A 24,584-nucleotide genomic window follows, 5' to 3' on the forward strand; every position below is an offset into this window, starting at 1 on the left:
ATCTTGAATGGCATCCTGCAAAGAGTTCTGGGTTTGTTTGGCAGCCCTCGGCCATGTGGCAGCTTTCGGCCACGAACAAATTTTTTTTTCCGACCGCGAAAAAAAAAAAGAAGCTAGTGGCAGCGCTCGTCCGGGTAGTATTTAATTTTGATTTGATTTCATTTATCTTTGGTTTCATTTTATTTCTATTTTACATTTTACTTTCACTTGCTTTTATTTTAAAAAGAAAAATGAGAAATAAATCGAAATAAAAAAAAAAATAAAAATAACAAAAATAATTCCTATAAATTTGAATATTTTTAATGGCAGTTCTCGGCCACCATACCACCGGCTTTCGTGATCTACTTTCATCACTCGAGCACGAAAACATAATGAAAGAATCAACCAAAACAACAAGAACAGGTAAGATACAACATTTATTTAAACTTTGCATTGACAAACTTTACAGCCTGACGATAGCGTTGATATTATTTTTCAGCCAGCCATAAGCTTTCAACGCGAAACTAAACATTCAATTATATTTCAAAATTAAAAACCTCTAGAAAATGAATTGAATTTCTCGTTTTGCAAAGCCAAAACGCGCCGAATTTACCCTGTTTCAAAAAAGACTTAGAAAACAAATCCAAATCTTGAAAACAAAGACTACTAGTCTCTGCGGAGTTCTATTGTTATCGCTGTTGTTTTCATTGAACGAAGACTGAATGCATAATTAATGTATGTGGTTATATGGTACTCTTGCCCAGCCGAGCAGTTCAGTTTTAACCTGTGTTGGTTTCTATGCACGATCTAGATGCATTGTACTAAATATTAAAACATTAGAGTGGATTCACTCATTTAACAGTGAAATAGTTACTAAGCAATTAGATACTAAATAGAGGATGTTACATGGCCGCGCGGGGTACGAATTTTATCTTCGAGTGCTGAAAGTATTTCTCACTCGTTCGCTGCGCTCACTCGTTAGAGATACTTTCAGCACGAGAAGATGAAATTCGTATCCCCAAGCGGCCATGTAATGTTCTGTTTATTATATAGATACTGATGAAATTTCCGGCATAAAAGACAACTTTTTTTATTCATTTTTTATGTTGGTAATCATGGCCACACCAATATCCTCACACGTGAAAGATAAAATTAGTATCTTCACTGCGCGCGGTGAAGACATGATTTTTTAGTAAAAGGAGAAATCCTGGTATTTCATCAGTATCTATATAATAAAACACAAATTCCACAATTTGTTTTATGGCGAGCAAATGTTCGCCGCGCTGAATCTCACACTCTAAAAAACTAACTACCGCCTGTGGAAGATTTGTGAGGAATGACAAAACGATGGGGATGGGGGAAACGGACTATAATCCTTCTGGCCATTTGAGTTCTTTTTTCGCAGCGATATTTTCGCTAACAATGATTCAGATCTTACCGTCCGTGTTTCGATGCCTGTTTTGCACTTGTGTGACGACAAAATATAGAAACTTTCTTCATTTTCCGGCCCAGCCCTCCCCGTGGCATCTATTTATGAAAGTGTGTCCCCCACAGATGAAAAAACAAATATACCTACCCACCTCAACCTAGTAAAGAGGAAAAAAATTTGGTGCAAAACAAAAATTTAGTACGATCACGTGGTATGCACGTACAAGGTAGTCACCAGTCTCTTCTCGCATCGTATGCATCCCGCAAAGTGAAACAAATATGGCGGCAGTGGAGCGAAACAATCATTATTCCATCACTAATATAGCTTTAGGAAAAGTGCTACAGTTATTGAAGTGTCGCTCTAGTAATTTAGGGGAATGTTCTTCTTTACAAAAAGAGCTTTATCATTATCCATTGTATACGTTTTCCTCTCCTTTACGGTCAGCGTTTGATAGAACTTAACACAACAGTTAACGGAAAGCCGAATTAGTTTTGGAGGTAGGTTTAGAATTTTTCTTCACCAAATCGCTGTCTCGTGATTTCAAAATAGACACTCTTAACTATTTTCAAGCAGCAGGATAGTCTATACTATTAAAATTTTGACTGGGAAGATGGGATGAGGACCCCCTCTAGGATCATCATTGTATGCATTTAATCTATGTTCTAATCAATATAGAAGAGAGAAAACTGGGAAATTGAAAAAGAGAAATTTATTACTTAACATTACTTGACACCTAAAGGCTGGATTGGGTTAATTCTGGTTTTAACCACATGTACCTAGAGGAAAAAAAACAACAACAAAAAAACATAAGAAGACCAAACAATGTACCTAGCCCAGACTGTAGATAAATGAAATTTAGTGTGCAGGGCTGCAAATAACGGCCAGTCAATGGACAATGTCCGCTCAAAATTGGGTACTGACCAGACAAATCCTTGGTTTGCCAGACATCTTGTCCAGTCCTTTACCGACTCGTTCAAAGAAATTTTAATTTTTAACTGTTTGATAATCACAAGGGACAACAGTCATGTTTCCAAAAGGAAAAAAAAACCAATATAAAAGTAGACAAATTAGTGGTCGAGAAATTCCCGGCAGTTGCAAATTTCCGCGATGTCATCAAGTCGTGTCGTGACCGCAAATCATCGTGTCTTCTGTTATTTTATTTACTTTATTTAATTGTTCCCAGTTAGCAGAGGGTTTTACCTTTGGCTAGATACCATCATTTACTTGTAAATAAAGTGATTGATTGTTTGATTGATTGAATGATCGGAAGGCACCCTCGCGAAGAATAATCTTGCTGCATCGAGAATACTTCAAGTAGCATTTGTTGCAAAGTGCAAAAAGCGAGCAAAAGGCCCAAAACCTGGAGAATCCGACCACTCTTTTACTCTAACAAAAATTCACAACTGTAACTTTAAAAAAAAGGGCTCTGTATGCAATATTTAATTATAAGTGATTTTGCCAGATGTAAAGTAAAACGGACAATTGCGGTTGTACCTTGCGTAACTGTTCCACGTACTCAATGAGAGGCTGCTTCTGCAGTAAAGAGTAGTAAAATTATTGACTTGTAATTTTTATTGCCAGACTGACTTGGATTAAGTTGTTTTTTAGTTGTAAAAGGATTACTGTGCAATCTGGGTTCATTATCACAAGAGTTCCGACTGTTAAAATTTGACCGGCCAAAAATGGGTAGTGTTCGAGCAAAAGCATGTTTGACCGGACAATGTGACCGGCGACTGCCCATTAGTTATTTGCAGCCTTGGTGTGGTCTGCTGTTAAACTGTTCTAAGAGTAAGTTCCTGTATCGAGAAGGGATTTATGTCCTACTGCCAATGAAATTTGTGTAGCAAAGCCATGGTTTTAGTTTATTTCATATTTATTATCACATGGCAGTACACAAGAGACCATAAGGGGCAGAGTCTCTTCTGGTCTCTCATGAAGTGTCCACCCTTGGAGTTTATAGCTTTATACATTGAAAAGAACACTTAGGTCTGCCATTCTGCATTAAAAAAATAATTACCGTATTTACCCGTGTATAAGTCGACTCGATGTATAAGTCGACCCCCGAAAATCCTGAGAAATTGCCAATTTTATCGTATATCCTTTGTATAAGTCGACCCTAATTTTTTTGAATTATCAAGTATCTTTTAGGATGAAATGTGAGCGAAAGTCAAGGCTGAGAGAGGAAAAAACAGCAAAGATTCTTCACTTGTTATCGAGCGTGACGCCATTTTGTTTGCTGAGCAACCTCCCCTGCTTCTCATTCCAGGCACTGGTAACAAGCCACAACAATTTTCTTTAAAAACTTTGTTACAATTTATTAAAACTTTTAAAAAACAATGCGATTATATTGATTTACTATTTAAAGAATAAAGATTTAATGTCTCAGAAAACTAATTAAAATCCATCAAAATCCTCCTCATCGCTATGTCCAAATAGTTCATTCCATTGATTTTCAGTTAGTCTGTCATCATACATATCTTCCTCGTCGTTCATCTCTGGTTCGTCTTCTTCCTCGGCCGGCTCATCCCAAATAAGGTCATCTTCTGTACCATCCATTGCATTAGAAATAGCACATTTCTTGAATGAGTACTGCACCATATTGGCTGGTACGTCATTCCACGATTCGCTGACCCATTCAGACACAGTTTCGAGTGATGCTGCTTTTGTGGCACCTCCCTTCGTGTACTCTTTGACTCCTTCGACCATCCAGTCACACCACTTCTTACGTATTCTGTCTTTAAACGGCTTGTTTAAGCAAACATCTAAAGGCTGAACGATGCTAGTCAGACCACCTGGTATTACGGCAATGTCAGTATTGTTCAAACGTAGTTTTCGCTTTACGGATTCCACAAGATGTGCACTGAATGAGTCCCACACCAGAAGACTTTTTGTTCTGGACAAACCACCAGGTCTTGCATTCCACACTTTCTCTATCCATAGTTTGACTCCATCTTCGTCCATCCATCCTTTGGGGTGACAATGAATAACTACACTGGAAGGGAAGCAACGCGTAAACAATCAATTGAAGTTGATTTTTATACCCGGTGTATAAGTCGAGGTCGAATTTTTAGGGTGTAAATTTGGTCAAAAAAGGTCGACTTATACACGGGTAAATACGGTATTTAATGCTGAGTTACACTTTTTTTATTGAGGTGGAATTAATTTAGAGATAAACTTCACTTAATAGGAGTCCAATCCAAGTGATTCTGATGTATACTGCAGGCATTATTTGCAATACTGTTCATATTGTTTCGTCTTGTTGTGTATTTTTCATCAGGGTATAATATTCTTAAATGCAAGAATAGCAACCAGCCATTGTCGGCAAAAACGGAATCAGTGTTGTAGAACAGACCACACTATCTGCACTGCTTTGGCTGCAATAACCTGAAACATTTCAATTTGCTTACCATACAGACTCCTAATCGTACACATGTACAATCACAACAAACACCAACCAGTTTACAACAAATACAAAAACCAAGACCAATGCTGCCAACACAACCTTATAAACAACAAACACAATCATATCAAAAGAATGGCAGTAATAATAGTACAAGTTGCTATACAAGGGTGTGTATGTGTGTGTGCTAGCCTTGTAGTTATCAGCTGCTGCAGCTGTTTTTGATTGTCACCATCTTATTTTACATCACAGCCTTGTTCCTCAAGAAACTCAAATATGAAATGTTATAAACATCCTGAGTTAATTCAGGGCCCTCCACAGTTACTAAGTCGAATGGAAAGCTAGTGACAACCATGGAGTTTGGTATAGTAACAGGTGACACAAATGTTATTATTGTCCAACTACACTCTGTACAGTACAAATAGCACCATAGACGAGTACAAATATCACATGGTATTTGTACTCCAGAGAACCGGTTAGACAGGTTTTCTTGCATCGTGCAAGTGAAGAATTGGATTGAAGTTATGAAAAAAAATGGTGGACAATTTGAATAATTCTGACAACAAAGAGTCGGAAAGGCTCATACAGCATTCAGCTGTGTCTGCCAAGCAGTGGAAGGGTGGCTTGGTTTGAAGGGCATATTACCACCAGCTGTAATTGGGAATGCATACATTCATTATGAAGCCCAGCTGTGTGATCACAAATATGATATCTTCTGTGTTTTATGTGGTCATTATCTGCCACTTTTAGTAACAGATGCAGATGAAAAGGGTATGTTTGATTTGCCTAGTAGTGTTTTATAATTACAATAATCATATTTAGCAGACAGAGTACAAACACTGAAAACATAGGCTATTTAGAGCAATAAAAGCAAAACAATTATCATAGTTCACTAATAATTTATGCCTTAAATAATATTAGTGTCAGTAATAATCATGGCAACGTATGATTAGAATTTGCAGTTGATTGATAATATTAATCTTAGTGATATATGTGATTTCAACAATTAAGTGAATTATAAATGCCTGAAGATGGTAACGATGAAGTTGATGCAGAACAATTCTGGGATCAAGCCTGTCTTTCAGTGATGGATGTACAGGGAATTCTAATTTGCTGGTAAGACATCTAGTGGAAACAATTAATGTACATCGCTTAGAATATAAATGTAAAATAACAACTGTAAATTATTTGTAAAGTACTGTGTCAATGTCTTTTAGGTTTATCAGATTCTCGTTACTCTTTTGTTGTGACACCATCATACAAGTATTGGGCACCATGGATTAGGTCATTTAGTAGAGGAACAAAGTACCCAATACTATACAAGAATGGCCACCAATACTACTGATGTCCAAGAACGAGGGACCCAACATGAACCTCAATGAAATACAAAGGAAGTCAGTGAAGCTCTAGAACAAGAAATTGTGAGTATAGTTAATCACACTTTTTTTTTCACTTCACTAACAGTGTCATTTTTCTCATTGTAGTCGGTTTCTTTTGTTTTGTGTTTTATGCATGCAGTTTTTCCTTCTCTTAGGGTGCAGATAAAATTACTGATAGAGCTATGTGATAAGTTGGCAATCCATGGCACATATAAGATGTCAAATGCTGACCTATTAAAAGAACTTATAATGAAGCTTGGAATTCCTTCTGAACTTGCGATGTTCTCAAAATTTTGGGAAGGGTCAGGTAAGACTTATTTCAAGACTTGTTTTGCAGAGGGATTTTCAGCCAGAAGTTTAAGAACTTGACCCTGATTTGACAGAGTGGTGAATGAGAAATTGATATCCTATTGATGAAATATCAGGGGAAAATAGAACACGTCTAAGACTGAAGGGAAATTTTATACCCTATGATAATGATGCCTTGCTGCAATACTTTTAAAGATAAGCTTAGTATACCTTCAATAAAAAACACTAAAAAAAAAAAACCCATGAAAATTTCAATTATTTTCTTCAAAATTGTAAGTTATAGACTCAGTTTATGATAATTTTGGGTAAAATGTATACTCAGTAGTATACCAGGCATCAAATACCCATACATAGCCCTCCGAGTCAGGATTACTTTTAAACCCAAGAGGACATCATTTATGCCCTCTTTTTAAGCCTGCCCTTATAATTTTAAAGGCAAAATCAGGTCAGTTTTAGAAACTAAACTAAGAATTAAGCTGGGATGTTAATAGTATATGAGCTGCTTTAAGCAGAGTTTGGTAGTTGAAGTAGTTGCAATGAGCAGTCACGATTCAGGACTTGCGATGGTTTCAGTTGAGGAGAAAAAAAATTACAGAATAACGTAATTTAAGCTAATATGAAGCTGCTTCTTACCTCAAGATTTGACAAACCACTTTCTTCTTAATTATACAGTTAGACATGATGACAGGTAAGTAAGCTTAATTCATGTACTTTTGCTGTCTCAAGAAAGCAACATTTACTTGTGTATAATTTAGATAGGAAGGTGTAAAAAGAATATAAATATGTCTTAGGAGTAAGCCTATGGATATCTGCCATTTTGATACCTTGTAAAACTTAGATCAAGTGAGACTGGTATCTACCTTGTATTTGTGCATAATTATAGTCCTGTGGCATTGTTGGGCAGCAAGGACGACTAAGTGAACAACATGAACAGTCTTTATTTCTAAACTCGAGCATGAAAGTCGCATAAATTTCTCAAGGTCATGCAAGAATTGCTTTTGGGTATATAAGCCGAACAATAAAACAGCTCATAGAAAAAACTCGCACTCTCACAACCTTGTTGTTCCTTTTATTTTTTCATGCACATGCTCACTACCTTATTTGGTAGTACTGCTGAACATCACTAAACTGTGAGGGGTGGGCTTGGCGAAACTTTCGTACACATAGTTAATCAAGGGGCCCTTATAGTAATCATTCATAGCTATGCATCGTTATGTTCTGTGTGTGATTCATTTCTTGCTATGTACTTGGTACACTAATGGTGAGTGATATATTTGAAGGCATGTCATTGATCTTTTATTTAAAGAATTAAACTAATAGGAGAGGGTTGTGCTTTCTGACTGTAGGGCAAGGTATGAAGAACAATGATGGTAGTTATACTTTTGCACCTGAAACCATCCAAGTGACAGAAAAGCAGCATAACTTGACGGTAAAGAGTGATATGTTATTCTTGAACGAGACAGTCTTTATGGAAAGAGTTCAAGTTTATGCTTATACGCAACACAGCGGAGAAACAAGTAGAGGCAGTCTCATTTCTCTTCGTCTCAATTCTGCTGGAGTGTCTGAGGCTAGAGTTAACCTGAAAAGGGTGGAGGAATTGAATTTGATGGATGCTGATTTGACTTTGACATCTCAAGTAAAAGTTATGTCAATCAGCGAGGTGCAAGTTCATACACACTTCAATCTTCACCTCCCAAAGATGGCACTTGGAGAAAGTTCTGTCATTATACATGCCCTTGTTGTTGTTTTGACTACTCACGACAAAAATAATACAGGATACAACCATGACCAACATTTTACTGTGAATTACACAAAGGTTGAAGGTAATTACCCTATTTGTTGCTCTATTTAAGTTGACTGCCTGCTATTTTGACATGAGGTGATTCTTATAATTTGAATTTGGAGCATACTCTGAATTAACTGGATATGTTTTAATTAAATTAATTTCAATTGGCAAACAGATAAACGATTATAGATAAGTACTTACCAAGGAGTTAAAACGAAGTGGACTCCTTAAATTCAGGATTAAAAAAACAAGCAAGTAATACTTCTGTAAACATTGATTGCACCTTTTTCTGTGAGGAGCAAACTTCATAGTTCTAAGCATCTTAGGAGGGGGGCATTGGGGCCTCTGGGAAACCGCAAAACCAGAGAAAAAAACCTCCAAAACCGAAAAACCAACGAAAAAAGGCAGCAAAACTGAAAACCGCATGCAAACTTGACAAAACCACTACATTTTCACCTTCAAAGGAGTCAAAAAGGAAAAACTGAAAACCGCATCAGAGTTTTCGTGAAAACCGAAAACCGGATGCAAAAACACGTAAAAACCGCAAACTGCTCTGAACATCAAAACCGAAAAACCTAACCTTCTTGGCCCAAAAAACTGAAAAACTGATCCAAAAAACAGTCAAAACCGCAAAACTGAAAATCCCAAAGCAGCGCCCCTCTCTTAGGTGTAGGTTGTTTTTCTTACAGATTTTGGGTGGTGATTTTCATTATTGTTGCACCTTTAGTCTACTCCAGTAGCTGTGAGAAGAGGATATTAAACTCAAGTTGCTTTAAATAAATCTCTTCTTTGGTGGAATTATCAGTAATTATAGTCTGAAGAACTGTGACAAATCGTTTTGTTTTAATTATTCTTTCAGTTCAAATACCAACACCTACAGTTGTTACACACACAGGTATGGTATATTCATCTTGTGTAAAACAAAGTTAATGCTTTCACTCCCATGATCAAAATATCATTTCTCTTCACTGTACAAGATAAATTTTTTATTATTTTGGTTCCAAGAATTTGGTGTTAAATGAAGCAATTAATCCCCAAAAATTTTGTTTTCCTTTCATCTCATTGCGTTTTTACAGTAACTTGAAATAGCACTTAACGTTGTTGGAAGAATTTCATTTTTGGTCATTCCTGGTAGTGAAAGGATTAGAGCATAATTTAAGCCTTGAAAGTTCTCAATTAAATCACTGGGAAAATTTCATTGTGATTGTGCTTTAAGAGGATATAATACTCGCAATTCTATACTTCTGTGTACAATATAGATTGTACTTTGTGTAAATTAAAATTGAAGATGGCAGAAGAACTGCTGTACCATATTTTTAAAAATAAAAAATGTTGGGTATTTTCTTAAAACTTAACCTGTTACTATCCAGACCAATTCTATAGGATGTTTTAACTTTAAGCCCCCCCCCCCCCCCCCACCTGAAAATCTAATCTGAAAATTGGTTAAAAGAAAGCTACAACAACAACGCAACAATTTAAACAAATTAGAAAAAATGCAAATTAAACAAAAACAATTATGGCAGCAACAAAAACAAACATTGATGACACACTTTTTTCTGCTTCTGTTTCTTGACTGAACCTAATGCTTGTCAAACTTTGGGTTTCTGGATTTGATAGATGATCAGTCAATGAGTATACATGAATTATTTGTTAAACTACACTTCTTTGAATGTATCAACCATTTCTCTTATTTCCTTTTTACAGCTGGCTCTTCAGTTAATGAAAGCTCTGGATCAGCGTTTGAGCCAACAAGTCAGCTGGAAGACAATGCAACTACAGGTAAACCACAAAGTTGATTCACTTGCATGTGTATTGTAAACAAAAAGTAAAACCTCTTAAAATCAGTATGCAAAAATGTGTAATTGGAAAATCTCACATTTTAATTCTTTGTGTGGTCACCCAGCCAACCATGGTCTTTTTACTGCTGATCTGCAACACAACTACATCACAATGCATCTAAAATTATTTCATCCAAAATCTACCCACATCTCAGTACTTCAGGATGAAGTATTTAAAAAGTTTATAGACTGCAAAATTGTAACACTAACTTGGCAGCTGTTTTTATTTATTTTTTTTCAGTCAATAATATTATTTGTAATTGAAAAAGTGACTAAACTATATAACTAGTTGAAATTGGTCATAATCCAAGACATTTTCTCTAATTTATTGTGTCTTTAATTGGTGATTTTGTTAGGAATGGGTAGTTCGAGCAGTCTGGCTGTGAAAGTAGCTGTACCCATTGCTATTGTGATAGCTGCTCTAATTGCTTGCATGGTTTGGTACAAGTATGGAAGACGGCACAGATGTGGAATTTGCTGGAAATCTCACCAATATGATGATGGGCTAGTTTAAAGTTCAATGTTAGTTTTAAGTGAAAGAAGAAGTTCCACCTGTCCATGAAAAGGCAGTTACTTAAAAATGCAAAAGCTCACTCCAACCAAATTATAGTTAAATATACCAATCAGGGGAGCAGGTAAGGTGCAGTGGTGAGAGCGCTTACCTGGGTTTGATGTATGATTCCTGGACCTGACATGTGTGAATTTAGTTTGGTTATTGTTCTTGCTCTAGTTTTCCTTCCTCCACAAAAGCCAACATTGCAAATTCTATTTATTTTACTTTGTAAAGTCATCATCCTGTAAACTTGTGAATATGCTTCAAATCTTTAAAAACTACACTACACCTGTAGGTTAACCCTTAATTTTTACACCCTAAAACTTCAGTATGCATATTCTCCATAATTTATATACTGTTATATTTTACACTCTATACTGTTCTCTATAAATTCCCAAAGGCACAAATGATAAGATATTTTTTATAAACTTCTTGTAAAGAAGAGTTAATTTAAAAAAAAAGTATGATAAAATTTGAAGCAGAAGTAATTTAATATATCAAGTTGCTTGATCAACTGATATTGATAATAAAAGTTATAACATTGGTTGTTATAGAAATATTCCCCCTCACATTGTTGCTTCTGAGATCAGGAAAATTTGTGGGGAAAAAGCTCAATGAATTTTATGCTGAATCAGTAAATTTTTAAAATGATAACAAGTCAGGAACATTTGAAATTTTAACACCACCAGTTAAACACATGGACCACCAATGACTGAAATTATACATTTTTCAATAATCTTGATCTCGATGTTGTATTTCTGTCATTGATTAATAAAGGCTAATATGTTTCACTCTTATTGGCTCCCACTCTGTCTCTTTATCATTTTGGCTAGACCATAATGCAGTTGTTTTTTCAGAAGGGATTTCAAGAAATACTTCAGTGATTAGATTTTAAAAAAGGGGAAAAGAGGAGACTGGACACTGCTTCACTTGTGTCCCAACCGAAATCAGCATGAGAAATGACAGCATACCCAAGGGGACATCAAAGAGTGGGTCGTATTTGATGGACCTAATTTCTAAACCTTAGACTTGGTATTTGTCCACATAAGCTTTGTTGCATATTGCCCCCTTCAGAGAGGAATTATGGCTACAGCCCTTTGTGGTATTTGACAAAGTTTGATTATATAGCTGATGGTTTTTAGCATACTGGTACTTATACAAATCCCTAGCTAGCACCTTCAGGGATACCTTTCCAAAGCAATAGACAATGTACAAAATTATGAATGTCAGCTTGCAGGCTAGGTATAGCCCCTTTGCTAGTTTTTGATAAATCACGCTGCCTTTAACTCACCCCCCTTCAATAATTATTTTTACCCAGAGCAGGTAAAGAATTGATTGACATTTCTCTTGTTTTCATGTAAGAGTTGTGCAAAAGTTTATTTTCAAATAAGAATACTCCTACTTATGCCAAAAAGACTAGTAACTTTACTGCTACCTACACTAATTCCAACTTCTTTAAAAGCTTACTGAGTTTCATGCACCCAATGGGCTCATGCAATTTTGTTGTCTTTGAAAATTGAAAAATTGACTCTTGCTTATATACAACAAATTGCACTACAAAGCTATGTAATTAAGAAACGGACAGTGGTTTAGCATGGTCTGTATCAGTTATCAACAACAATATTTGTCATCACAGAGGTCAAATGTTGACTCACTTGGCATGCGCCTCATGAGTCTGCAACAAATTCTTACCACTGCAATGACAGATGTTGTCAATAAGAGTGCAGATCCAGTGTAATCACTGTGGATCTGTTTTTTATCACACTGACATAAGCAGCAGTCTGTACTCTTATCAACAAGGGCTAATTGGCTATAATCATATTGTTCTTACTTCCAATTGTGATTAAAAAGGTTTAAGAAACTCACAATCTACAGCTACTCTTCATAACTTATAAACATATTATCCTCTTTAAAATTAGTTATTGAATTCTTTTACATCAAAAAATGCATTGCATATGGAGTACAACCATGCCTGCTAGTGCTCTTATATTGCTTGTCATGTTCCTGCTGCATCAGGTAACAAATATGATCTAACAAAACAGGAATGCATAAAAACCAAAAATAATACAACTGGGAAGCTGACAGGTGCATTGATTCTTGTTGTAGTCATCATGCAAGTTACCATATTTCTTTACATAAGTACCCATGCAAGTGCTTCATTAAAATTTTGGCAAAAAAGGGGGGTGCTCATAGGAAAAAGGGTGCTTAATCAAGGGGGGTGTGCAGCAATGGGAAAAAATTAAAAGAACAGATGATACAAATACAGAACTCTTCAAACACATGGAGATAGAAATGAATAGAATGGGAACAAATGTATTCTCCTGTACTGATTCAATTATAGGTGAAGCTTAAAAGGTTGTAAATTATTTGGTAATGAGGCATGTATCTGGGGAAAGGCTCTTAATAGAGTGTGGGGGCTTATTCAAGGAAATATGGAAACTTGCCAAACTTTTTAAATAAACCACCATAGTAGAGGAACTATTGACAAAGATGTCAACTTTCCTGAAAGTAAAAAGAAAAGAACTCATATTAGTAAGCATGTTGATTATACTCACAGAAAGTTAACGGATTACAGAATTTATTTTCTCAGAATAAAGGAGAAAAGTATCACTGAACAATACCAAATGAATGTGTCTAGTCTTGTAAATTCAACCCACCAATTTTAAGATGATAAACACACCCTGACTGATCAAATTTTAACAATTATAGTTTTGGGAAAATAATGAGCTGGTGAGAACAGAGTGACACTTGAAGTAGAACAGGGGTGTTATCATAATGATAATTAACACTAACTAATTTCCCAACTAATTTACAGCATAGACAAAAAATACATTTACTGACATTAGGTTGTAAAGGGGAAATGAAATTCCTAATCACTTGAACTTTGCTGGCTTTTTGTGGTAAAAATAAATTACAATAGGATACATTGAATTTCAAACTGCATTCATTCGCCTAAAAACAAAAAAAGACTTTCTCTGCAGATGCGGAGGATTTGCATTTGGCTAAATTAACCCTTACCTAACCAAATGCCATGAATGTTCATTGCACACCCCTTCACAAAGGGGAAATCTTCCTCTGTAATATTGTTTTCACTTGTTCCTTCTGTGGGGTTTTGCTCATCTGCAATATAATAAAAAAGGGGAAGGTTTTCTGAGTGCAGTTTACTTTGGGGTTCATCTCTTCCATACACATAAGAAAGTAAATAGCACCAGGTCACTGCAAGTGTATAATTTCTTTGGAAATTACTCGTAATAAACTACTGGTAATACCCCACATAGGCTGAGCTACCTATCCAATACATGCTAAGCTCATTCTTGGTTAATGAAAGTTGGTGTCATTTGCATTTTTCAGCAAAAAATTATATAGTATGATCAATGTTTGCCTCCCATCTAAAGTAAGACAATTCTAGTGACCACTGGGTCACTATACAGGACAACAAATGAATTATTCAACATAAGTGAGCTATCTGACTTTACCTTCAGTGATGAGCCAAAATGTCTTAATTGCACCATATCTGTTACAGTTATGGTCAGTCCCTGTACAATAGGTATACAGCTCATAAAAGCCCTGCACTGACTTCGACAATAAGCAGATGGTGACTTCTATTATGCCTTCTCCAATATTGCGAAGGTTGTAATATGTTTGGCACCCAGGTGTCTCGTTGTAACAAGTGCCGTTTCCAGCTTCACCTTTTCTGAGCTTTATGAGACGATTTCCATCTCTTTTTAGGTAGACATGATCTAGCCATTGGTCTGCATCTGTTAAATTCAGGTTGATGGTCCATGTTCCTCCTAAAGGAACTGTTGAAAAAAATTGCTAAGTTTTACTGAATAATTTGCCAAAATGATTGTCTGTCTTAATTAACCCAGTTTTGAGAAAATTCCATCCCTTCATCCATTAACTCCCAAACCCTGCATTCATCTCCTAAAATGTCTGATAATTAAGGTCCCTTCCATTCCCTCTGCCACCTATATGCCCTCTTCTCTTTCAATTCCCCAAAATAAAAAGTATGAAACAACTGATTGGGACAAAGTAGCAGTTCAGTGGAAAATATGCCATAATGTGTTGAGAGCCAGTTTATACCCAGTTACAAGTCAGGCAGTGGGATAAATCCTTTTGTATGCATTGAAGGACTGGTATAACTAGGTGCAAAATACATGTAGGTTAACAGCCAAACTCAACTGAAAGTGGATATAGAATGAGTTTGACATCAGACGTTTACCGGTATATCAGCCTTAGTAAATTAGTAGATCAGTATCAGTGGAATAAATTGTGTTTAAAAACTTACCTGAATAATTGACAGAAGCTGAATCTGATGCTGTTGAGACAGTACCTTGTCCAAAGGTTAGTAATCCTGGTAAGTAAAGGAAAAACACTGTAACCAAGGTCACTTACGGGGCCATCACTTTCAACAAAAAGACTTTGTAACTTCTGGATGAGTCTTAAAATTCAGCCCTGTAGACATACTTTAAGCCAACTCTAAGTTTCATACCCTTTGCGACAGGGTAGATTCTATTTATACCAAGCAACTAGTCGATAACACAGTTCAAACAAGAACAGACTCCTGACACAACTCCCCAGAAATACCCATACTACGTTGATCTCAATGGAGTCTACTTCACAGTCGTTGTTAACAATTTCTTTCCACCCAACACTGAGTGACTGCTCTTCGTTGGACAATCAATAGAGAGCAGTATTTGTCTCAGTTTTGAAGCGTTTAACGTTATTACTGATCGAATGAGCGGATATACCAGGAAAACTCTCTTGGGGTCAGCACCTCATTGCGCATGTGGGATCGGGAATGGTCTCCCAAACATGTGACAGTAAAAAAGCTTGTAGTTGAAATATTACTCTGATTTGCTCTACGATCGGTCAATCACAGGCGATCGAGTGCTGAAGGTCAATTAGAGATAAGAGGCAAATTAAATTCCTAAAGTTCATGGACAACGATCGCAATAGCGTAAAGCCGATAGGATACAGGAAAGAAACAGTAGCTTGTATACCGTATACCGTAGCTTGTACTGTACCGATTAAAATAAACAAATTTCAAAAACAGCACTCCCTCTTTACAACCAACCATAATACTAACCTAAAAAAGTGCACATCAAAGCGCGAAGCTTGATGATAGTTGTCATTGACGCCGATCCCTTGACGGGTTCCGTAAAAAACCAGCGAGAAAAGGCCTCTAAAATCGCAACAGTGTAATTTATTGTAGTGTAGGTGACGTAGCCTAAGAGGGGTGGCGCTAGAATGTTCTAGAAGCTTCTATGGAACAATCTTATCTATTTTTATTTGACAGATGTCGTCGTGTCTTTTCCCGCCAATAGTAATTCTTTAATGTATTTCATTGTTTTCTTTGGTCACGTGGTTTTTTTAGTTTTCGCAGTCAGTCACGAAATTTTAAGCTTTGCTTTTGCTTTGCCTTTCGTTCGTTGTCCTTTTGTGGAGTTGATTTAAAGTTATTTCGAGCTTAACTGTTGCGGTGGCACGGTTGTTTTGAGTCGAGTAAGTATAGGCTGAGTATTCCGCTTGTGGAGCGCTGAAGGGGCCGATCGAGAATAATAAAGAACGACAACTAGAGGTTTGTGACTGATCTCGTGTTTGGATTTATATACATCACAGATGTCCAATTTTCAACCAATCAACATTCCTCGCAACTGCAACATACAACAGCAACGCGAGATCCTCGAAGCGATTTAAACTCCAGAATAATGACCCCAAGCCATTTTTGTTTTCATATTTATTTTGCGATTTTATTTTCATTGAAGATTCAGTTTCGACTTTCACTTGTGGTTACTCCAGACCTTCTGCTACACACCTAGGGATTTTCTACACCGATCGCTCGAAAGCACTGGGCAAATTTTTGTTTATTTTACGAAATAGAGAACCGTGATACAAGTGCACCCGGTGATTTTCTTACAAAATTTTGTCAAACCCTACCAATCTTCAAAGGCGTGGTCGTCTTGCCTTGGAGCAGGACAAATTTTTTGGGGCGTGAAATCTGACAGATTTTTCAATTTACAAGCTATGACTTGAAGGAAAACGTTAGTCAAGAAAATTTGATCTCGTTTTTTTTATGTGAGTCTTTTGGGCAGAAGGCGGCTAAAATATTTAATTTTTAAGCGGCGATCGAACCGTAAAGATAGAGGATTGTACCTCGGGATGCCACATGACAATCAATACTCATATTCTGGTTACCAAAGTTAAGCTGATTCTCCGGGTCTAAGTAAAAGAAAAGCGTATATGTCCGTAGATGCCGGAGAGAAGGCATTATTACTTCCTAGGCCCTCTTTACATATTAAAAGCCAACATTTTGCTGATCTTGAAGACTAAAGACGATTTGCGCAGTTATGGGTTTCTTAAGTCATACGCCCCAGTTTGCTACGTCTCCACAAAGAACACAGGAACCACGACGCAGATTTGGCGACAAAATGATATTTGAAAAAAAGAAAAACGAACTACTTGCATTTTTAGACTCGAGCGTTCCTACGGAAGCTAAAGTGCTTTAGAATGATTTGGGAGATTAAAGTGTCCAACGACTGGTTTGGATGCGTCTTTGTCATTCCTTTCTACATCACGAAGGTGTTCTCGCAGTCTGTCGCCTAGTCGTCTTCCACATTTTTCGAAAAACTGGCACATCTCCTGTGATCTATGATTTACGCAGTTACGGGTTTCTTAAGTCATAAGCCCCAGTTTGCTGCGTCTCCGGAAGGAACGTTGGGACCACGACGCAGATTTGGCGACAAAATGACTGTCGCGTTCTTAGCGCAGTGTTCAACCGAAACACGAAGAGTATGCAAATCGACGGTTTATTTACCTTCAATGTCGAATGGTGAAACTACATGTAAATAAAATACAGAAAACTACCGTGGCCGGTATGGACAAATTACGTACGTTATTTACACAAAACACATGCAAACTTAATAATTTGTGGACAAACTTAACAAAAAGCCAGCAAACTTAATAAAATGCACCCAAACTGTAAACAACGCTAACAAACTTAATAAAGGACATCCAAACTTAACAAAATGCGTACAAACTTAACAATGGACACGCAAACTTAATACAGGACATGCAAACTTAACAAAATGCGTTCAAACTTAGCAAAATGTGTACAAATTTTAGGACAGGCAAGTAAACTTTAAAAATAGCGCGCAAAGTTAAAATGAAACGCATTCAAACTAAAAATGAAAAGCGTACAAAGTTAAAATTAAAAACACGAACTTAAAATGAGACACGCAAACTTAATAAAACGCGCACAAACTTAATATGAGACGAACAAACTTTAAATGAAATGAACACCAACTTGAAATGAAACGCCTACAAACTTAAGAGCAAACACGCACGCAAACTTAAAATAGAACGTACGCATATAAGTTTGAGTTTTTCATTTTAACTTTGTAAGCGTTTCATTCTTGGTTTGTGTGTGTTTCACTTTATAAAGTTGCGTTCTGTTTTTAAAGTTTGCGTGCCTGTCATAAAGTTTATACGCATTTTGTTACCGGCCACGGTACTGTTGCGACAAAAAGTTTCGTACAGCAGAGTTTTGACCCCACAGCATCTACAAAAAGAATAACACGTCGACACAGTTGCGAGATAAGAAGTTTATTGAATACAAAACTGGAAGATTTATCATCATAACTACTGGACAAAAACTTTCACAACACATTTCAATATGTACGAACAAACACTGAAACGGAAATTTATCACGGACCAACTGCAAGCTGACAGGGCAAAAAGAAGAAAGAAAAGATTTGTGGCGACTTGGGAGTGTTTGTTTCATTTCAACCCTTTACGCCCTAACATCAGTATGCATATTCTCCATACTGTTCTCTATAAGTTTCTTAATAGAACTGACAAGGAGAGTTTGTTTAACAATCAATAGCTTCTTTAGTTGGTGATCATATCCTTTATTCTCATGACCTAAATAAGTGATGTGGGGGAGATATTGTAAGGAGAAATTATTCAGATGTTAGTCACCCTTAGGGAGAGATGATCAAGCCCAACTATTTTCATCTGATTTTAACTCTCCCTACAAGCTTTTATACATTTCTCAGTACATCAGTCAGGAGAATTTGCTGTTATATCAGGATGACACCCTATGACTGATAGGAGTGACATTTGTTGTCAACAGTTTTTATCAAGTGTATTGATTACATGACGCTTGCAGGTAAAAATCCTGCAATGCAGGTCTCTTATTCTAGAGTAAGTTGGTGTTACAAGCTTGCGATTGATAATCTCCCCATCCATGATTGATTCAGAGTTAGAGTGGACTGTGAGGGGAAGGGGAAGGCAAACATGTGATTTAGATTGCCCCCCTCATCTTACTTCTCACCACCCCCCCCCAGCCCTCTATTTCTCCCAGCCTTCCACTGCAGTTAAACTCAAACATGGCAGTTATAATTTACTGAGCACTCGCTTGCCAATATCACTCCTGTTCTGCAGACTAACAGGTTAAAAGATAAAAGTTTGTCTTAACCGATACACAAGTTACTGTTATAGCAAATAAATGGAGCAAACAATCATGGGAAGAGGCATCCTGAAACTTCTTGAAATGTCCATGCGCTTTAAGAGAAAGAGTTCAATCAATTCCTCTACAAAACCCAAAGACCTATCAGCTGGCAGTTGGTCCATTATTTTATTCAATATCTTCAGGTCTAACAGGGTCCTTCAATGGGATGATGGACTTCTGATCTTTGTCACGTGATAGTGCTTTACGCATGTCTGTATTCCATAAAGAAAAAAATATTATTAGAGTCTATTGCATCATGATAGATGTGTTTTTATTTAGTTATCTCATTTTCCTATTGGGGGGGATGGGAAGGTAACTTATGAATCCTAAGGAGGTTGTGTGTCATATGGACTTAGGAATCCTGAGTCTAAACCACCACACCAATTATTGCAATCCTTTCCTATCAACTTAATAACTGTAAATAAAGGAGATATTCTCTCTACCCAACTTCCCTTTAGTGGGAATAAGGGAGGAGGTCTATTATTACAGTGGAAAAATATCAATCATTTACACAGATACAGGATTCTTGAGGAGGTGGGACCTTGTTTTAGAATATTTCCTAATCTGGCAGCCAGACAAGTCCATCCATAAAATGAATTCCATTTAATTGCTCATGACGAGATCAGTCAACTCTTCAATTCTATTCTCTATTGTGATGGAAGGTTCCTAATATCAAGATAATCCCCTTAAAACATTCTTTTCATCCATGAGTTGACAAGTCTAGATGATGAGTAGCCCAGTGGCTTATGGCCACTTAAGTTGCCAACTGTTATCATCACACCTAGAAAGTAGTTCCTTGTGCAAAAGACAAAGGCGTCTCTGAGGTGAGTTTGAAATCTTAAATAGAATTCTTACCAAAAGCATCCTCATCTGGGTCTCCGGAGTAGTACTCAAGGACACGTCTATAAATCACATAACCAAGCTGCTTGTACATGTCTACAGCAACATTATTACTCATGCGCACAAATAAGTCCACGAAAAAAGCATCTTTCCTGAAACAAGTTGAATATATAAATTGAATGTATTTTTTAGAGAAAAAAATTACTGTATCTATGATAGAACCATTGACACAATGTAGCATGGTCATCAGGTGTCTAGATCAGAGAACTGACCCAAAAACATTTGATACCCTGAACTGTTATGTATTCAGACCTGAAGGACATTCTCCATTTGCTTTACTCTTTTAACTATTCCCTTAACTGTAACATTTCTTAACTATTTAATCCCTAAGAGTGATAAGCATCTTATTTCTCCCAACAGTCTCACCCCTGAATCAAAGAGTAAGGTCATGAGAATAAAGAAAATGATCACAAACTCAAGAAGTGCCTACTTGCTAGTCTAAGACTAATTCTCCACATGAGGATCATTGGAAATGCAAAGAGATCAATGGGAAGAATTTGCATACTCATGTTGGGGTATAAAGGGTATTTAGTGAAAACCCCATGTTTGAATCCCTAAACCATACAACCCTCTGGAAATTCTGATATCCAATGCAGCATCTATCACGATGACTCCTATTTGAAGATCAGCCCTTTAATCAGGACTTGGCATTTAATCAAAGGTGACTTATCAGTTCAGGTCACCAATTACTTCAGAACTGAGTCTAAAACGTATGACCTGCAGGTCCTGATTATTTGCAAAGTGACACAAATACATTTTTGTGTAACATAAAGAATATTACCTTTTGTTAATCTGTCATTACTGCTTAGTGATATAATTGTAATTTGTCCATTAAATAGCCTTACACAATATGAAATACCCAGCCTGCTATTTAGTCAATGGTTTTTAATGCTTTCAAAAATGCAGTGGTTTACTTTTCTGAGATCTCTTCTAAGTTGGAAATCAGTTTTGCAGCCAGTCCAAGCCGGCGATACTCAGGGGCTACTGTTACTGCTGTTACATGACCATGCCATTCTTCTTGTTGAACACTTCCTTCAGCTTTTCCCATAACTGAAAAAAAAAATCAGTTTTGCAATGCTGATCATTTGCAGTTGAAAACAGGTACTTCTAGCTGCTTTAACAATTTAAAATATACTGACAACGTTGTAAATGATGGCCACAGAATAGCATAATGGTAATCTTTTTTTACTAATTTTCTTCTGCAGCATCTCAGCAGGTTGAAATCCTAAGTCCTCTTATTTGATTGGCTGATTGCACACTCATAGCTGGTCCAGATTTGTGCAATTACCAACAGTTTGTAGATGGTACACTGTAGACAGTGTAGTTTGTAGCTAGTGAAAAATGATGGCTGCTGGTGCTTTTGAATAACACTCCCAAACCCTTGACCAGAATCCAACATGCTGATAACTTGACTCTGAATCAAAATAGTCGGCTATCTTTGCCTTCAGTAGCATTTTAATCAGCAATATTGAATTCAAAGAAGGCCCTAGACTTAAAATGTTAAAATCAAAAGACATTCCCAACAATACTGTTAATCAGTGGTAGCTCAGACTTTAAACTTCTGGACCAGGTTGTTCAAAGGTGGGTTAGGGTAACCCAGGGTTAGTGTAAAATTTGATTTCAGACGTGAAAGGTTTAAAAGAAAATTCATTCTAATTCCATTTGTTTACAATTTGATGATTGAATGCTCTAAAACTAAGTGAAATAATTATCCCAAAACAGCTCTTGAACTGAGAAATATAGAAACCTAGATTAAAATTTAACCCTGGGTTTAACAAGTTTATCATGTTTAACACATTTATTTAACAATAACAATAACAATAAATCCTTATTCCCCTGGCTCCGCAGATAGCAGTGCTAATCGAGGTTAGCACTAATTGGCCTTAGAACAACTGACCCTGCTGAACAGCACTTTAACACTAGTTCAAGGCCTCATTTGGAATTTCAAAATTACCATTACATAATAATTCTAAATCAAAAGTTCATATCAAATTGGAAAACAGTCCAATATTTTAGAACTTACTGTAACCCATAATTTGTCCTGTAGGTGATTCTGTTACTTGAAAGTACTCTGGCCAGTGTGCTAGATATTGAAGATAGAATGCTAGTCCATACTGCAGTAACATTAAGAAAAAAATTGGGAATGTTGTTACCTTTTATTGAATATGTTTCATTTTTTAAAAAGACTTCTTGTTCTAGTATTGGGAGGCCTGTGCCTCCCATAAGGCATAGCAGGCTCAGAGCCAACCCAAGGAGAAATGAGTCAACATGTTTTTTGTTGTAGTTTTCAGTAGCTTCACTGACTGTGGATTCCCTAAAGCTTCTACATAATCCAATCATGCAATGTGCAAGTGATCTTGATCGTTTGGAGTTTATAAATAAATTGTGGATTTGCGACTACACGGAAAGTTGCTAAAGATAACAATAATTGTATATTAAGTAACAATGGCTTAATTTCTTGTGTAAAAGTACATTAAAAGATCTACTGCTTTAATTTGCCCGGAGGCTCTCTTCCAAGATGGGGATAAGTGCAAAGTCAGTGAGTCTAGAAGTCTAACTCTAGGAAATTGAGATTTCATCAAAGGATACAGTTTCAGTCAATGGATCTAAGTTCCTAAAAAAAGGAAACAAAAACAAACACAGTCACAAATTAAGTTGATCACATGTTCTTGAATGTGTTCAAATTGGAGGGCAAGGAGAATAAACTTTTCCTTTGTCTTAGTAACTCTACAAAATAACTATTCTCATATTCTCCTTATTTCATTCTGTTATGATCATCACATGACTGCTGCCAAGATCATCAACACATTGCTCCACCACTGGCCCGTTGACTTAACATAATATTACATACTGAATTCTTCCAAGACAAGGCCAACGTCTCATGAAGGTATCAGTATACGTTAGCTGTCCATTCCCTGGTCAGGGATGACAATTCTTAGAGGATGATATCTAAAACTTTCCAACTTCAACCCACCAGAATGCCTCACTGTCAAAGGACACTGTTAAAAAGGGTTATGAGTGGTAAATGGTTGAGTTATTTTTGAGAAAAACTTCTTAACAGCAATAGAGGTCTTTTTTCTATGTTTACATATTAACTTCATCTTACACAACGGAGGTTGGAAGAATTTGATACAAGTTATTCAAATCTCAGATGCCAACCTACCCAAAATGTCAACTAAAAGCTATCTTAGAAAACTCAAGCAGAGGCATAACTATAGATTCAAAGCCTCAAGTGAGGTGCAGGATTGCAAAATTTTGACTCTGATTTTAAGAGGTAGGAATCATACAATGATGTTGTACTGTTATCAAAGAGGTGCAAATTAGCAAGAGTTTTGCAGCAAATTATGCATCCTGGTCAAGTCACCCAAAGCCGGGTTGGAATAGCTTAGCTTTTATCTTTCTAGAAACCTTTGAATATTCCAGCCTTCTCAAAATGAAATCTAACCTGTTTTTAATCAATTCTCACCCATGATCTATTGGATGACAGGTGTATGCATCGATGATGTCACCGTTAAGAACACTTTGTTTGTTATCAAGTTTCCGTGGGTCTGTTGAGCAAAAGATTACAGATGGCGTCAAATTGGGGAAAAGCATCAGTGATAAACGGTTGCGCCTCGTGTCTCACTTTCTTGTTCTAACCGCATTTTGACGTCATCTGTTATCTCCTGTTAAACAGGCGCACGGCAGCATGGTCTCAATTTGTTAAACAGACATCAAGCCACAGTTGCATTTTACGCCATTTACTTAGCTTGGAAATGACAATTAAATAAACAGATACAATGCTCGCCTAGTAATCAGCTCTATTCCTTTCGCTTTTACCCAATACAGTACTCTTGACACAAACAAAAAAGCATAATCGTACTCACACATTGCTAAAATGAAACATATCCTCGCATCTGAAAGGTCTAACAGTGGTCATTTTAGATCAAAAAAATGGCTACACAATCACAGACAAATGCTAAGCGAACGATAGGCAAATATTACAAGGCGTTCCATGTTTTCCTAGACGGACTAGTAACTAGTTCTCACCACCTACCCCTCCCCTGAAAGTCGTAGGTGACATCAGCATTTGTTTTCCTTCGCCAAAAATCAACGTAACACGACCAGATTACTTTCTATGGTTAAAAAAATTCCAACATGTCAGACGGTATTGAAGTCTGATATCAACAACGTCACCGCGCATTAGAAAAATAAAATGTTTACAATGTCAAGCTACTAAATTTCATTACAAAGTATTTATAGGCGGGGGCTTAATTAAACAATTACGTACATCCGATCCTATCTCAATTTTTTAAGAGTTCTTGATCCACGCTAGGTCGATAAAATGGTCATCCTACAGGCTTGAAGTCCAATTTGAGCCAGCGAGGGTTCACGTTAACGTCAGTTTATTTAGTGATAAACATTGTAGGAAATCAAGCAGCTGCTTGGAGAAACTGAATAGCGTGACATCACATCCGTTTTAAATTGCGTTTTCATTTCACAAGAAACTTCGAACCTTT

General features: G+C 36.7%; 3 protein-coding genes and 1 long non-coding RNA gene across 12 annotated transcripts; 1 reads left to right on the forward strand and 3 right to left on the reverse strand.

Annotated features, from left to right (window-relative positions):
- Positions 1 to 116: 116 nt before the first annotated feature.
- Positions 117 to 11,470, forward strand: LOC111333174 (uncharacterized). 8 transcript variants are annotated; one of them, XM_088744922.1, is made up of 9 exons: positions 1,115 to 1,905; positions 5,061 to 5,183; positions 5,820 to 5,924; positions 6,026 to 6,229; positions 6,343 to 6,494; positions 7,843 to 8,319; positions 9,142 to 9,177; positions 9,987 to 10,061; positions 10,477 to 11,470. In XM_088744922.1, exons 5-9 carry the CDS (start codon positions 6,404 to 6,406, stop codon positions 10,632 to 10,634), a joined length of 837 nt encoding a protein of 278 aa, XP_088601048.1. In that variant the 5' UTR covers positions 1,115 to 1,905; positions 5,061 to 5,183; positions 5,820 to 5,924; positions 6,026 to 6,229; positions 6,343 to 6,403; the 3' UTR covers positions 10,635 to 11,470. The 8 variants fall into 8 exon arrangements, with proteins under 8 accessions (XP_088601047.1, XP_088601048.1, XP_088601046.1 ...); XM_088744921.1 differs by lacking the exons at positions 1,115 to 1,905; positions 5,820 to 5,924 and adding an exon at positions 117 to 402; XM_088744920.1 differs by lacking the exon at positions 5,820 to 5,924.
- LOC148716383 (uncharacterized) lies at positions 2,101 to 3,395 on the reverse strand. Its single transcript, XR_015995293.1, has 2 exons — positions 2,903 to 3,395; positions 2,101 to 2,184 (listed from the first exon to the last, which is right to left on the reverse strand). It is a non-coding gene; the product is annotated as an uncharacterized LOC148716383 (long non-coding RNA).
- Positions 11,471 to 12,031: 561 nt separating the features above from the next.
- Positions 12,032 to 15,907, reverse strand: LOC111333176 (uncharacterized). Its single transcript, XM_022938705.2, has 5 exons — positions 15,763 to 15,907; positions 14,962 to 15,027; positions 14,150 to 14,473; positions 13,692 to 13,793; positions 12,032 to 13,175 (listed from the first exon to the last, which is right to left on the reverse strand). The coding sequence occupies exons 1-5, from the start codon at positions 15,806 to 15,808 to the stop codon at positions 13,126 to 13,128; spliced, it is 588 nt and encodes a 195-aa protein (XP_022794440.1). The 5' UTR covers positions 15,809 to 15,907; the 3' UTR covers positions 12,032 to 13,125.
- Positions 15,908 to 18,262: 2,355 nt separating this feature from the next.
- On the reverse strand, positions 18,263 to 24,469 carry LOC111333163 (N-alpha-acetyltransferase 20). Of its 2 annotated transcripts, none has more exons than XM_088745153.1 (6): positions 24,356 to 24,469; positions 22,675 to 22,699; positions 22,109 to 22,199; positions 21,000 to 21,135; positions 20,041 to 20,177; positions 18,263 to 19,397 (listed from the first exon to the last, which is right to left on the reverse strand). In XM_088745153.1, coding segments are annotated over exons 1-6 (477 nt in total). In that variant the 5' UTR covers positions 24,358 to 24,469; the 3' UTR covers positions 18,263 to 19,311. The 2 variants fall into 2 exon arrangements, with proteins under 2 accessions (XP_088601279.1, XP_022794421.1); XM_022938686.2 differs by lacking the exon at positions 24,356 to 24,469 and adding an exon at positions 23,952 to 24,089.
- Positions 24,470 to 24,584: the final 115 nt, after the last annotated feature.

Source organism: Stylophora pistillata, chromosome 14, assembly GCF_964205215.1.
Source record: "Stylophora pistillata chromosome 14, jaStyPist1.2, whole genome shotgun sequence".
Classification (NCBI taxonomy): Eukaryota; Metazoa; Cnidaria; class Anthozoa; order Scleractinia; family Pocilloporidae; genus Stylophora; species Stylophora pistillata.